This window comes from Solanum dulcamara, chromosome 7, assembly GCF_947179165.1.
Source record: "Solanum dulcamara chromosome 7, daSolDulc1.2, whole genome shotgun sequence".
Classification (NCBI taxonomy): Eukaryota; Viridiplantae; Streptophyta; class Magnoliopsida; order Solanales; family Solanaceae; genus Solanum; species Solanum dulcamara.
The window spans coordinates 14,749,731-14,764,278 of NC_077243.1; the positions used below are offsets into that span (position 1 = coordinate 14,749,731).

Genomic DNA, 14,548 nt, shown 5'->3' on the forward strand with positions numbered 1-14,548 from the left:
GGTTATGTAGATGCAGGATATTTGTTTGATCCCCATAAATGTCGATTGCAGACGGGCTACTTATTTACATGTGGTGGTACAGTTATATTATGACGTTCAACAAAGCAAACTATGGTTGCCACTTCTTCAAATCATGCAGAGATAATAGTCATTCATGAAGCAAGTCGAGAATGTGTTTGGTTAAGATCATTAACTAAACACATTCAAGAAACATGTGGTCTTTCTTTGACAAAAGACGCTCCAACAATATTGTATGAAGACAATGTTGCATGTATAGCTCAATTAAAGGGAGAATACATCAAAGGAAACAAAACTAAACATATTTCACCAAAATTCTTCTTTACCCATTATCTTTAAAAGAAAGGTGAAATAGATGTTCAACAAGTTCGTTCAAGTGATAATTTAGCAGATATGTTTACCAATGCATTGCCAACTTCAACCTTTGACAAATTGAGATGTTAAATGATGTCTTCATCAGGGAGAGTATGATACGTGCTGCACTCTTTTTCCCTTAGTCTAGGTTTTGTCCCACTGGTTTTTTCTAGCAAGGTTTTTAATGAGGCAACACTCAAGACGTCTTACCAGATATGTGTACTCTTTTTCCTTTATTAGTCTTTTTCCCACCGAGTTTTTTCTAGTAAGGTTTTAACGAGAAACAACATCTATAGATATTAAAAATAACTATATATAGACATCCAAGGGGAAGTGTTGTGTATTGGATGTAATTTTTCAAATGGACCTACTTTTAAGTGGGCAACTTGCCCAATTGGTAATTCCTCTTCTTCTTGTGCCTATATATAGGCAAGATTAGTGCAAAGAAAAATAATAGAGAGAGAAGAAAATACTTACACGACAATAACTCTACTTCTGCTCCTCTTTTCTCTTATTCTCTCCGTCTTATTTTGCTAAATTCAATTTATTTTATAATAAAGCTCTATATATGGGGTGTTTATAAGTAGACGTGAAACAATTTATACCAATGCATGTCTATAACACAGAGAATTATAAGTCAATTGCGTTAGCCAAAGCACTTGAATCAAATTGCGGTAGAAGGTATCTTTTTTTCTTTCTGTTTTTCATGGTTTTTTTTTTAATTTTATTTTTATGCAGTAACTGTTTTTATTAGTAGTATATAACTACTTAAATTAATCATGCAATTTCCTTCCCTTAATCAACAGAAGGATTAAAAAAATTACACTTGACGAATTGCACTTATAAACTGCAAATGCTTTTTGGAATTTGATGTATTGTAAGATAAAAGAAATATTTTTTTTTTCTCTTCATTTTGATCAATTACTTGATAATTATTTGTATCAATTTTAGTATTTGGATAAATATTGTTGGTATCTATCTTAACCAAGGTCTTTTTGTCTAAGAAAAAAGTGGATAATTTTTTAATTAAAATACTTTTTATTTAGATATCTCTCTATATATAGAATAATACTGCCTTTTCTTAGGTAATTATTGATATGAAGACTTTAGGCATATAAAAATGTTGTGCTTGGATGTGTTGAAGAGTAATCTAAAAATAAATAAGTTATTTTTATTTTCATAATTAATCAATTTATATGATAAAAAATCTTTTCTATATAACAATAACATACTATATTCAATATAATCTTACTGAGTAAACGATCATTTAAGTGGTTTTACCTATTTTCACAATTCAAGGGCGCCTCTCTTTTCTTTTTTTCACTTTAGTGGTCCAAACGACATTAGTTTCACTTGAAAATTTTCAACCTTTCTTGTTTTTTTACTGTTAGGTCGGAAAACTTAATTTTTTAAAGAAATTAAGAAAAATTAATTTAAAAGACCCTAATAGATTTAAGTCATGAAAATTTAGAGAAAAATGTACGAGATTCTTATTTTCACTTTGAGAAGGGCGTTAAGCATTCAAAGTGGCCGCTAACACGCGGTTATCCGACGATTTAAAAATTATTTGAATAATTTTTGAAAATATTAATTTAAAAAGAAATAAAGACTTTAAACTATTTTTTTGGAAAATGATCAAGCTTATACATTGGAAATAATATGAAAAAAGTAAAGTTTATCAAAATGGCTAAATAAAGGTAGAAAATAATTTATAAAGTGAATTAACATGAAATGATTTATCTTTATGGGAATCTAATTAAATTAAACTAAACTAAGATTTACATCTAAGCAATCGTAAACAACATAAGTAAATCAATTATTACAAACCGAATAAATAAATAATAAATAACATATGAAAATATGGTCCGACACTTAATTTCTATCTTGAACTAAGCTGCTGGACAACCTGCATTTTAGGGCTTTTGGCCCAATTCTGTTGTATAGTACAGCTTTGTATACACTATATAATATATATATATATATATATATATATATATATATATATATATATATATATATACAATATACAATGTATACAATATTATTTCTGTATATCGAATTGTATACACATTATATACCACCTGTTTGTTCTCATATTTACTGTATATCATTGTATATCAAACTACATATCCGTGCATACAACATTGCTTTCTTGCATATCAGACTTTATATATATAGTATATCAATGTATACAACACTATTTCCTAATATCAATATTCAAACCATGTATATTAGGTTCCTTTCCATGTATCAACTTTTCAGCAATTCGAGCAAAATGATGGGAGACTCAAAACTCAATGATAGGCAAGAATGGAGTCCAAAGATGGACTCGAATTGATATCACATGCACTAAAATAAAATTACACAAGCATGTACTCATTTTAAGCTAAACCAAGCAATATATCATGATATTTTAAGATATCAAATTGATGGGCATCCAGAGATGACTAACAATATATATATATATATATATATATATATATATATATATATATATATATATATATATATATATATATATATATTCAAGTAACTAAAGGACACGGAATTAATATCTACGCTATACTAATTCAAATTTTAAAGAAAAAGTTAAATCAATTAAGCAATGAAAGTTCTAACTAAATAATAACGTAAGCATATTTTTTTTTTATCTAAATCATGTTAAACGAAGAAATTGACACATGAAAATCTATATTGTCAAAGAAAACTATTTAAAAAAATATTGAACAAAACTAAGAGTTTTCATGAAATAATCCTAACACATGCTAGCTAATTAATCATAACAAATGCTAACTATAAGAAATTTCTATCATTAATCTAATTACATGCTAACTAAAAAAATAAGATTACGAATCAACTAAATATAAAATAATTAAATAAAATAAAGCTGAGAAAAGATTTTACCTCTTTTTGAGCAGCGAGACTAAAGAAAATGAGCGAAAAACGACTTCACCACCACTCAAGATCTTGACGGAACTCCAATCCACAAAAAGAAAAATTGAAAATTTAGACTCGAACCTATAATCCACAACTATATATATATATATATATATATATATATATATATATTTTAAGTTATAAACTAAAAATTTCAAAAATATAAAGTATAATTAAACTAACCCAATTAACATTGTATTTAGTTAAAAAGAAAATCTTTTTGAGATGATTTTTGAATAACCACATAAATAGTAATCAAAGATATAGTTATATAGAAATATGTATATTATACTAGAATTATATAAAAAGATAAAAATAGTTAAGAATAACATGAAAATATCTTTATTTTTTATATAAGCTAACTATTTCAAAATGTTCGAAAGTTAAAGAAACTCGATAGCTAATTTACGTTGTGGAGAGTCAAAATTGGGTGTCAACATTTACCCCCTTAATTAATGTGGTGATAAGCTTCACTTCTTGAGTTAGAGGCGGAGTCACAATTTTTATTAAGATGGTTCAATATCTACGGAAGTAAACACCCGAACTAATCGAAGGGGTTCGACATCTACTCTATAACATAAAACTAATTATAGTCATTAGTCATATATAATTAGTATAATTTTTCGTCGAAAAGGGTCAAATGAATTCCTGACCATAAGTTGGCTCCCTGCTTGAGTTAATAATATTATTAACTTAATGTATCTGTCGAATTAGCTGTGAATAATCCGAATTTGTGAATACAACTTTGATCAGTGAGTTGAGTAAATATTTATTTCGCATAGAATATTTATATCAATTTTTCTTTAGAGCAATAAAAGTAGATACGGTAAATAGAAACAAATAGAAACAACAACTCGTCTAAAAATAGAAACAAAACCAAGTTCCGCTGATTAAGCTTACGTCTCCTATTTTTAATCTGATAATATATGGTTTGTTATATATGGACTGACAAGTGTTACTTGTAGTCGTTTGACCACGATTCCAAAGTTTACTTTTTCAAAAAATATTTACTTTCACAAAAAATATATTTTTGGATTCGAAGAGGGGTTGTGTTTGATGAATCAATTTTAAAATACACATTTGCCAATAGGAACTTGTAACTTATGTTTGGCCAAAATTCCAAAGTGCTTTTACGAGAATTTTATTTTATTGAAGACAATTTCTGCCACGATACAAAAATACTTATTTTGTTTTTTTAAAATTTGGCCAAACTCCACAATTTTTTAAAATAAGCACTTTTTACTCCTCAGAAGCCTGGCCAAATAGAGTATGATTTGATAAAAGACTTGTAAAGCATTGGCGAGTGCTACTTTATAACATAAAAGAATTTAGATTATAAATTTTAACATGTAAAATTTAATTAGTACTACTATTATTTTTGGGTTTTTGACCCAAAGATTCGTTCAACCCAAGATCTGCTACCCACACAACCCAAAGGTCGTTGTGAACAGCATCTTGGCAAGCCGACGTGGACAGTAACTCAGAAGTGAACAGTACTCCGACGTGAACAGTATTTTTGGGCGGCAACCAGGTTCATTTCAGCTAGAAGTGGTACCTCCGGTTTTCATATCTTTCTATATCTATTCTTTGCTCATACAATTGTAATTATATTTTGCTGACTTTAAACCTTTGAATAATTTATTAGTTCATACGCGTTTTCGTGGCTTTGGATAGTGATGGTAAACTAGGGTCATGTTCTCGCTCAGGCAAAGGGACGGGGACAGGGATGAGGGTAAAGAGGGGTAAATGGGTTAAAGAAGCGTCTAGACTGAGAGTACGTTCTTGGAACATTGGAACGTTGCCGAAAAAATCCATAGAGCTAGTTAAGATTCTAAAGAAGAGGAAGATTAATATAGCTTGTGTACAAGAAACCAAATGGGTAGGTACTAAAGCTAAGGAGGAAGCCGGGTATAAGCTTTGGTTCTCTAGTAGATCAAAGTATAGGAATAGGGTCGGCATTTTAGTAGACAGTAATTTAAGGGATAGGTGGTGGAGGTTAGGAGAGTCACTGATAGGATGATGTCGATTAAAATGGTCGTTGAAGGGATCACGTTGAATATTATTAGTGATTATGCGCCGCAAGCGGCCTTTGACGAGGAGGATAAGAGGCGTTTTTGTGAGGATTTGGTCAAGTTAATGGGAGGCATACTGAGAAGCTTTTCATGGAAGGGGATTTCAATGGGCACATCGGGTCTATTTTAGGAGGGTATGATGATGCGCATGGAGGCTTTGGCTTCAGGGACAGAAATGGAGGAAGAGTTTCACTTTTGGATTTTGCAAGAGCTTTTGGGTTGGTGATAGCCACTTTGAGTTTTTCAAAGAAGGAGAACCACTTGGTAACCTTCTGGAGTGCGGTAGCTAAGACTCAAATAGATTTTTTACTCCTTAGAAAGGATGATAAAAGTCTGTACAAAGACTGTAAGGTCATTCCGATCGACAACCTTACAACCCGACATAAGCTCTTGGTGATGGATTTAGGGATCAAGATGACGAGGAAGAAGAAGGTCGAGGATAACCGACCTAGGATCAGATAGAGGAGTTTGACCATAGCTAGCACCCTGGAGATGGGAGAGAAATTGAAAAATATGGGGACTTGGGATAGTAGTGGGGATACGAACACTATGTGGGATAGGACTGCTAGTTGTATTAGGGTTGTAGCAAGGGAAGTGTTGAAAGTCTCGACAGGTAGCCATGGACGGCATCGAAGGGACTGGTGGTGGAATGGAGAAGTGCAAGTGAAGGTGGAAGCAAAGAAGATAGCGTATGCGAAGCTGATAGAAAACAAGGATGAGGTGGAGAAGTGGACGAATAGGGAACTTAATAAGATAGCGAAGAAGGAGGCGAGTCAGCATTTTTGACGGTAAAAACAACAACTTTTGAACGCCTTTATGCTGAACTAAAAGAGAAAGATAGGGATAGGAAATTGTTCAAGCTAACCAGGGTGCGAGAGCGAAGGGCACGCGATGTGGATCAAGGGATGTGCATTAGGGATGAGCATGAAAAGTATTGGTAGAGGAGACCCTCATTAAATAGAGATGACAGTCGTACTTCCATAAACTCTTGAATGAAGAAGGAGACAGAAATATTGTGTTGGGAGATTTGGAACATACAGGGAGGCTTCCCGATTTTGGGTATTGCAGGAGTATCTCAGTCGAAGAGGTTAAGGGTGATGTGCGTAGAATGCGTTGGGAAAGAGAAATTGGACCTGACGAGATTCCTACAGAATTTTGGAAAAGCGCAAGCTCGGTAGGTTTGGAGTGGCTGACTAGGTTATTTAAAGTCATCTTTAAGACAATAACAATATCCGAAGAATGGAGGTCAAGCGTAATGATCCCTCTATACAAAAATAAGGGGGATATCCAAAGCTGCAATAACTATAGAGGTATCAAGCTTCTAAGCCATATTATGAAAGTGTGGGAAAGAGTGGTGGAGATGAGGGTTAGGATAGGCGTGTCTATTTTCAGAGAACCAGTTTGGATTTATGTCGGGATGCTCAACTACAGAAACCGTCCATCTTATAAGTATATTGGTGAAGCAATATAGGGAGAGGAAGAGGGACTTGCATATGGTATTCATCGATCTAGAAAAGGCTTACGATAAAGTTCCACAAGAGATACTATGGAGATGTGTGGAGGTTAAAGGTGTACCTGTGGCGTACATTAGGGTGATCAAGAACATGTATGAGGGTGACAAAAATAGGGTAAGGACAGTAGGAGGGGACTTAGAGCACTTCCCAGTTGAGATGGGGTTGCATCAAGGATCAACCCTTAGTCCGTTTTTATTTGCCTTGGTGATGGATGGATTGACGCTACAAATTCAAGGTGAGGTTCCATGGTGTATGCTTTTTGCAGATGACATAGTCCTGATCAATGAGACTCGTAGCGGAGTTAACGCTAAGCTAGAGGATTGGAGACATACCTTGGAGTCTAAAAGGTTTAAGTTGAGTAGGACCAAGACATAGTACTTAGAGTGCAAGTTCACTGAGACACTTCAGGAGGTTGGCACGGAAGTTAGGCTTGGTGACCAGGCCATCCAAAAGAAAAGTAGTTTCAAGTACCTTGGGTCTATCATGCAAGGCAGCGGGGAGATTGACAATGATGTCACACATCGTATTGGGGCAAGGTGGATGAAATTGAGGCTCGCTAAAGGTCTGCCATATAACAAGAAGGTGCCACCACAACTTAAGGACAAGTTTTACAAAGTGGTGGTTAGACCGGCTATGTTATATGGGGCGGAGTGTTGGCCAAAGGTCTCTCACGTTCAAAAGATGAAAGTAGCCAATATGAGAATGTTGAGATGGATGTGTGGGCATACCAGGAGCGACAGGAGTAGAAATGAGGCTATTAGGGACAAGGTAGGAGTGGCCTCGGTGGACGACAAGATGCGAGAAATGCGACTGAGATGGTTTGGACATGTGAAGAGGAGAGACACGGATGCCCTAGTGCGGAGGTGTGAGAGGTTGGCAATGGATAGTTTCAGAAGAGGTAAGGGTAGGCCGAAGAAATATTGGGAGAAGTGATTATACAAGACATGACACAGTTACAGCTTACCGAGGACATGACCTTAGATAGGAGGGTGTGGAGGATCTATATTAGGGTAGAAGGCTAGCAAATAATCTCGTTACTCTTCCATATTAGTAGGCGCATTAGCGCACTATAATTTCTTGTGCTCTGATTTTTGTTATTATCTTTCTATTACTTTATGTACTTTGATTACTCTATGTTATCTGTGTCGCTTTCGTTATTTGCGTTATTCGTTATTTGCTTTCCATATCGCTTTGAACTTCTTAGCCTTATCTGACCTCTTTCTATGCTTCTTTTGAGTCGAGGGTCTCTCGAAAACAGTCGTCCTACATTGGTAGGAGTAAGGTCTGCGTACACTTTACCCTCCCAGACCCCACGTTGTGGGATTTCACTGGATTGTTGTTGTATTAATCTATACTTATTTTATACAAATATTTTTTAATTCATGATTGCATAAAATTTATCAAACTCTAAAATAAGAAAACACAGATTTGGGTGCCCCTAAAGAGTTATTAAGGCACTAGCATTGCTTAAGTGTTTAGAATTGTCTCATTAGTGAATATTACGTGTAACAGAATTCTGTTACACATATCTTTAATGCTGTCTATATGGATTTAAGGAAACGTATGAAAGCACCGAATGGATATGCATTAAAAGTAGAGAGAACGCTAAGAACTCTTTTAATTTTGGGTACAACTAATGACACTTTTTTGTGTAAGGGTTAATGTAGTTATTATTATTATTGCTGCTGCTAATAATAATAATAATAATACGTATATTTATCATTCTTATTTTTAAAAAATCAAAACTTGTAATTTTAGAATTAATTCAACATAAAATTAGTTATTTTCCCCTATTTTACCCATTAATAGTTTTTAAAAAAAGTTGTTGAAGACTACAAAAGCCTCAATTATGACACATAAATAGAGAGACTATACACTAGCTAATTAATATGGCTATTATGGTAAATATATATTTTAAGTTGTCCCTTGGTTCACTTTTATGTGTCCATTATTTCAAAAATAAAATTTCACTTTTATTTATCATTTTAACATATCAAGAAAAAATAATCATATTTTATACTTAACATTAATTATTTAATATTAAATTATTTTCCAAAATTTAATACTCCACTAAACACCAATTAATATAAACATTATAATAAAATATATCAATCATTATTTTTTTAAGAATGTGCAAAATTTAAATTGGACAAATAAAAGTGAATAGAAATATTCTCTCCGTCCAACAATATTTGTCTACTATTGACTTTGCACAATTTTTCAGAAACTATAAATAGAAGAGTAATTTTACCAAATCACCCTTTAAATATAATATTCTGAAAAATATAATAGGAAAATGACTACTAATTAATGATAAAGAGTAAATTAGGGACTACTCATTAATGACAAAGAGTAAATTAGGAAATAAATTAAAATTATCTTTTGATTTCATAAATTAGATAAATATTATTGATATCTATTTTTAATATAGTAGACAAGTAAAGAGGTGGGGAAGAGTATTTCTTTAGAGATATGAAAAGAAACGAAAAATAATTAGTCCACGTTTTGACTAAAAAGATGAAATGTATTAATACAGGAGATTTTCCCAACAGTTTTCATTTATACACGTGTGTGTTGTATTTATTATAAATAGAAGTGGAAAATCGATTGTGCTCTAATATAAATAATTAAATTCTCACACAAAGAAGTCACTCGGAGATAATCACTCTGCGTTGCTAATATTTATAATTTATTTTGCTCTTTTCGTTATTGCCCCTAAAAACATGGGGAGAAGAAAGAAAAAAGTAACACACCAAAGATTGTGAGTTTTTATCTATACATCATTATTATTATTTTTTTGTGTGTATAGCAGAAAGAAGACAGAAGATGATGGAGGAAATAAAGAAAAAATTGAAAGGATCAAATGTATTGATAGGAATGTTAACAGTTCAAGTGATAGCAACTGGTTTACAACTTCTTTCAAAAGTGATATTAAGTCACGGAACCTTTGTTTTTGCCCTAATGACTTATCGTCATGTCGTTGCAACTCTATGCATAGCCCCTTGTGCTTTAATTTGGGAAAGGTTTGTTAGTTGATTAAGTTACTTTTTTATTTTATCTTCTTCTTCTTTCAGATTAATGTATTTTGTTCTTCTTTTTTGGTTTGTAGGGAGAGTTTGATGAAGAAAATGACGTGGTCAGTTTTTTTTTATCTGTTCATGATTGCATTAACCGGGTAAGTTGTTTGTTAACAGTAGCCTATTTGGATTGACTTATTTTTAAGCAGTTAATAAGTTGAAAACTGTTAATAACTTTAAAAAAAATAATAGGTGCAGACCATTTTTTTTTTTACTTATAAGTTATTTTTAGTTCATCTAAATAAATTCAACTATTTATTGAGACTTATTTTAAACATAAAATAACTTTAAGTTGATCAGTTAAATACTCAAAAAAAATTAAAAATAACTTATAAGACAATCAAACCGACTTTTGGACTCATGACAGTCACAGACAGAGTATGGTATTTATGGATTGTATGACTAAAAAGGGGTCTTAACAACCCACGTACGGGGAATTGAGCCATTTCATGACGATACATACATGCGCGTTACTCCTGCCACCTTTCATAATTTCATGACAATTGACAAATGTCTCTTCTTCCTTTTCTACATTACTTTATTTTTTGTATTGATCTATGAAAAATAAGTTTTCTATTTATCTGGTTGATTTATGAAAATCAAGTTTTATATTTCTCGAATTAGGGGTAAGATTTGATATATACTTTATTCTTTTTAGATTCTATTTATGGAATTATATTAAATATATAGTTGTTGTTGTTGCTGCTTCATTAATTTATTTTTTGTATCGATCTATGGAAAATAAATTTCTATCTGTCTGGCCGGTTTATGGAAATCAAGTTTTATATTTCTCGAATTAGGGGTAAGATTTGGTATATACTTTATTTTTTTAGATTCTATTTATGGAATTATACTAAATATATAGTTGTTGTTGTTGCTTCATTACTTTATTTTTTGTATCGATTTGTGGAAAGTAAGTTTCTATCTGTCTAGCCGATTTATGGAAATCAAGTTTTATATTTCTCGAATTAGGGGTAAGATTTGATATATACTTTATTTTTTAGACTCTATTTATGGAATTATATTAAATATATAGTTGTTGGTGGTGCTTCATTACTTTATTTTTTGTGAAATTGGACTATTGCTCATTATCCTTGATACTAATAAGCTTGCTTATTGTTATTACGTGGAAATGGTGTTGTGTCTCCATTTATAAATTAAACAGAAGAAAATGATATTTTCGGATGTTTCACATGTCTTAGGGATAAAAAAAGAAGATTTCTTACCTATAAAAAAACATGAGACTAATAAGGAAATGTTTGTTATTTTAATCGTGGTCAGAATTTTACTCTGATTAATTAAAACTCAAACCATTATTTTTTAATCATGGCAAGAACTTGGGGAAAAGGAGATTGTAGAAAAATCCTTTTACTATTCATCGTTGATCGCTTGATTTGCTCAAATAATTTGATTGATATATTTTATTGTTGATTTTTTTCTTGTTTCTTTAATTTTTGCGCCCCCCCCCCCCCCTCCCTCCTTTTCATCCATGACACCCTATCCATATGCATAGATCCTCCCCTGGTAATCATCCATAATTCTTTTTCTGCTAAAATTTCTCAAACAAACATTTTATTCTAAATATTCAACTATTGGATTTGGCAAGACTCAAAACAGACCTTAAATAAGATTAGGTTGGGATTGAGGTAAGCATCTTTTCAAGTATCAACTTGAACGGTCAAAGCCCCTCCTCATTACCTATGGATGTTCATTTAAGGCTTACCATGAGTAGTACTCCCACGTTGTACTGTTTGATTGGGTACGGAATCAAAGGTGAGTTTATCATATAAGCTATGAATTCGCGTAAACTCAATACTCAGCTTTTATTCAAATCTTGTGTATTGTTTCTGAATCCATTAAATAGCAGTAATAAATATTTTACTGCGAATTCAATTATAATAGATCCTTAAAATCTGCTACTTAAAAGCTTACATTTCTATGCCTTTCTATGATAGAGAAAGAAAAAGAGAGTAATTTTTTAACATCCTCCCAAATAGGCACTTATAAGGCTTTAGGTGAAGGATTAATGGGCCAATTAAGTAACTAAGTAGCACCCCTTTATGGATGGACTTAGGCCCAATAATATTTTCAAATAGACTCTAAAAATGTTTTCTTGATTGATCAGTATTCGTCCTCTGTATTTTATTGTTGCCATAATATATTACTGAAACACTACACGTGATACTTAATTATGTATTGTAAACTTTCAATCTTCAAGTGTGTGCATTGTCATTTGATTTAGTACTTGCATATTGCATAGCTTTTTAATAGATTTATACCTATGTAACAGGATCATTATGGCTATGGGACTTTTCTATTATGGCCTCAAAGAGACAAGTGCTACATATGCTACTAACTTCCTCAATCTAATTCCAATTGTGACCTTTATCTTCTCAACTGTGTTACGGTATGAAACTAATTGATGTTTTGGGCATGTAATTTATATCGATCAAGTCTTTAATTTGTTTAAATTCTGCGTTTTATACTATACATATGTTGTAGTGTGGAAAAGCTACGATTGAAGACGAGAGTTGGTAAAGTTAAACTTTTAGGTGCAATGTTGTGCTTGGCTGGAGCATTGACGATTACTCTTTACAAAGGGAAAGTTTTCTATATCAGTCATAACCACAAACATCAAATAAGTTCCAAGGTTCATGAGAATATGCTTCGTGGGACTATATTTTTGATGTGTAGCTGTATGTCTTACGGTTGTTGGTTCCTTATACAGGTAAACTTTATAATTAACCAAGATTATTTAGTTCAAAATTCAAGTCTACAAGACGAGTAATTTATGATGTTATACCTCTCTTAAATTGCGCGACAGGCCAAGGTGTCCAAAGTGTTCCCGTACAGATATTCTGCAACCTTTATTATAAGCGTGATTGCAACTATCCAAAGCGCGATTATTGGAGTATCCATTGATAGAAGAAAGGCCTCTTGGAAGCTTGGACTCAATTTGCAGCTAATTACTATCTTTTACTCGGTAAGAATACTTTGATTAGCTACACTGGCCTATCATATTTCCCATTAGCGTGTAAGTTACAGGTTCATCTGAATCCAGTAACTTTCTCATAAACTGTATGTGTGTGGAAAATATCTACTAAATAATAGATTTTGTACTTAGTGAATCAACTAGATTGTGGTAGAATTGCTAACTTGAACTCATAAAGTTCTAATCGTGAATCCGCCTATATATATATGATTTTAGGGCACATTAGCAACGGCAGCAACATTCTGTCTCATATCATGGGCAGTTGCAAAAAGAGGACCAACTTATCCCTCTATGTTCAATCCTCTGTCTTTAATTTTTGTAGCTATCGCGGAATCTGTCTTCCTTGGTCAAGAAATCAGTAGCGGAAGGTAAACAAAACGACCTTTCATGTAAAATTTCAAGTTGTGTAACTGTCAAAATATATGATGCAAGACTCAAAAATAATAAAATGCATAAACTTAGTAGTACTAACTACATCTTGTTTATTCGTTGCAGCTTGCTTGGCATGTTTCTGATCATAGTTGGATTGTATTCGTTCCTGCGGGCAAAAAGCAAAGAGTTCACACAAATTGGATCACCAAATGCAGGGGATGCTGAAGCACCATTACCTGAAATTGAAGTAATTACGCCTACTACGAATATGGAATTGCCAATTTTAGTACGCGAAAGTGCTAGATTTCAATCAACACGGTAGAAGTTGCTACTCCTACTCAAAAACAAGAAGACAAAGACGAAGAAAAACAACGCATATGATATGATCACCAAATGCAGGGGCAAAGGGTACCAATTTTGTGAATCAACAAAACCATAGTATTAGCAGAATAGAAAGCTCTAAAAAACATTAAACAATTTGGTGATGCTATAATTTCATTTCAAAATAGGAGTGTGCTGTTCAGATTCCAGAGGGACCAGTTTTGTCCCTTGAAATATTTGAAGAGCCACTAACTCTCAGGTGTTTTGTATTGAAACACTAAATTAAAGAAGAAAAAACATTCAATCTCAACTTGGTTCGGACTTGCGTCCTACTATGTAGCCTGTCAAACTTTGTTTTAGTACTTAATTTGTTTTTAACTTTGTCAAATGACAATACTATTAAGACATTGATTGGTTAATTATTAGTTAAATAAACATAATATCATGTAATCACATACTGAATTCGTGATTTAAGTTGACAATTTTTTTCTATGGTGTAGAAGTATTCATAAGAACACTGAACAATATCAGTCCCTATCTCTATTAATATTTACATTAAATTTATTTCATAGAAAGGACTTTTTAAAGTGGGAGATTGTGTTGTTTGACGTAGTCATTAAACTACTTTTTGATAAATTAATTATAGACTTGATTATGTTGTTGGACTTTGGTAGACAAGAATAGACATTTCGGCTACTGATGTGCTACAAAAAATGGAAAGCCCAAGTCAAAACTCAAGGCAAAGTTTAGCTGGTGCCAAGTGGATTTCATTAGTGATCCTGTTTGTATGTTAATCTTATCTAAAATTGATCTCAAGATAAACCTTACTACATCAAGTCAATGAACACGGTATGGGTTATGACAAATTAGTCATTTTTTTTTGTTTTTTGG

The 14,548-nt window shown here is 32.5% G+C and overlaps 1 protein-coding gene across 2 annotated transcripts; it reads left to right on the forward strand.

Annotated features, from left to right (window-relative positions):
• The first annotated feature begins 863 nt into the window (after positions 1-863).
• On the forward strand, positions 864-13,967 carry LOC129895369 (WAT1-related protein At5g64700-like). Of its 2 annotated transcripts, none has more exons than XM_055971078.1 (8): positions 864-1,053; positions 9,708-9,918; positions 10,005-10,070; positions 12,263-12,379; positions 12,475-12,700; positions 12,797-12,955; positions 13,181-13,332; positions 13,460-13,967. In XM_055971078.1, the coding sequence occupies exons 2-8, from the start codon at positions 9,722-9,724 to the stop codon at positions 13,656-13,658; spliced, it is 1,116 nt and encodes a 371-aa protein (XP_055827053.1). In that variant the 5' UTR covers positions 864-1,053; positions 9,708-9,721; the 3' UTR covers positions 13,659-13,967. The 2 variants fall into 2 exon arrangements, with proteins under 2 accessions (XP_055827053.1, XP_055827052.1); XM_055971077.1 differs by lacking the exon at positions 864-1,053 and adding an exon at positions 4,838-4,860 and having other exon boundaries at positions 9,705-9,918.
• The last annotated feature ends 581 nt before the right edge of the window (positions 13,968-14,548 follow it).

What these genes read in the sequence shown, in the direction of transcription:
- LOC129895369 (XM_055971078.1), top strand. Translation starts at nt 9,722, where the DNA reads ATGATGGAGGAAATAAAGAAAAAATTGAAAGGATCAAATGTATTGATA. An exon ending in GTTGTTGGTTCCTTATACAG is followed by an intron (nt 12,701 to 12,796) that starts GTAAACTTTATA and finishes ATTGCGCGACAG; the next exon opens with GCCAAGGTGTCCAAAGTGTT. An exon ending in TAATTACTATCTTTTACTCG is followed by an intron (nt 12,956 to 13,180) that starts GTAAGAATACTT and finishes ATATGATTTTAG; the next exon opens with GGCACATTAGCAACGGCAGC.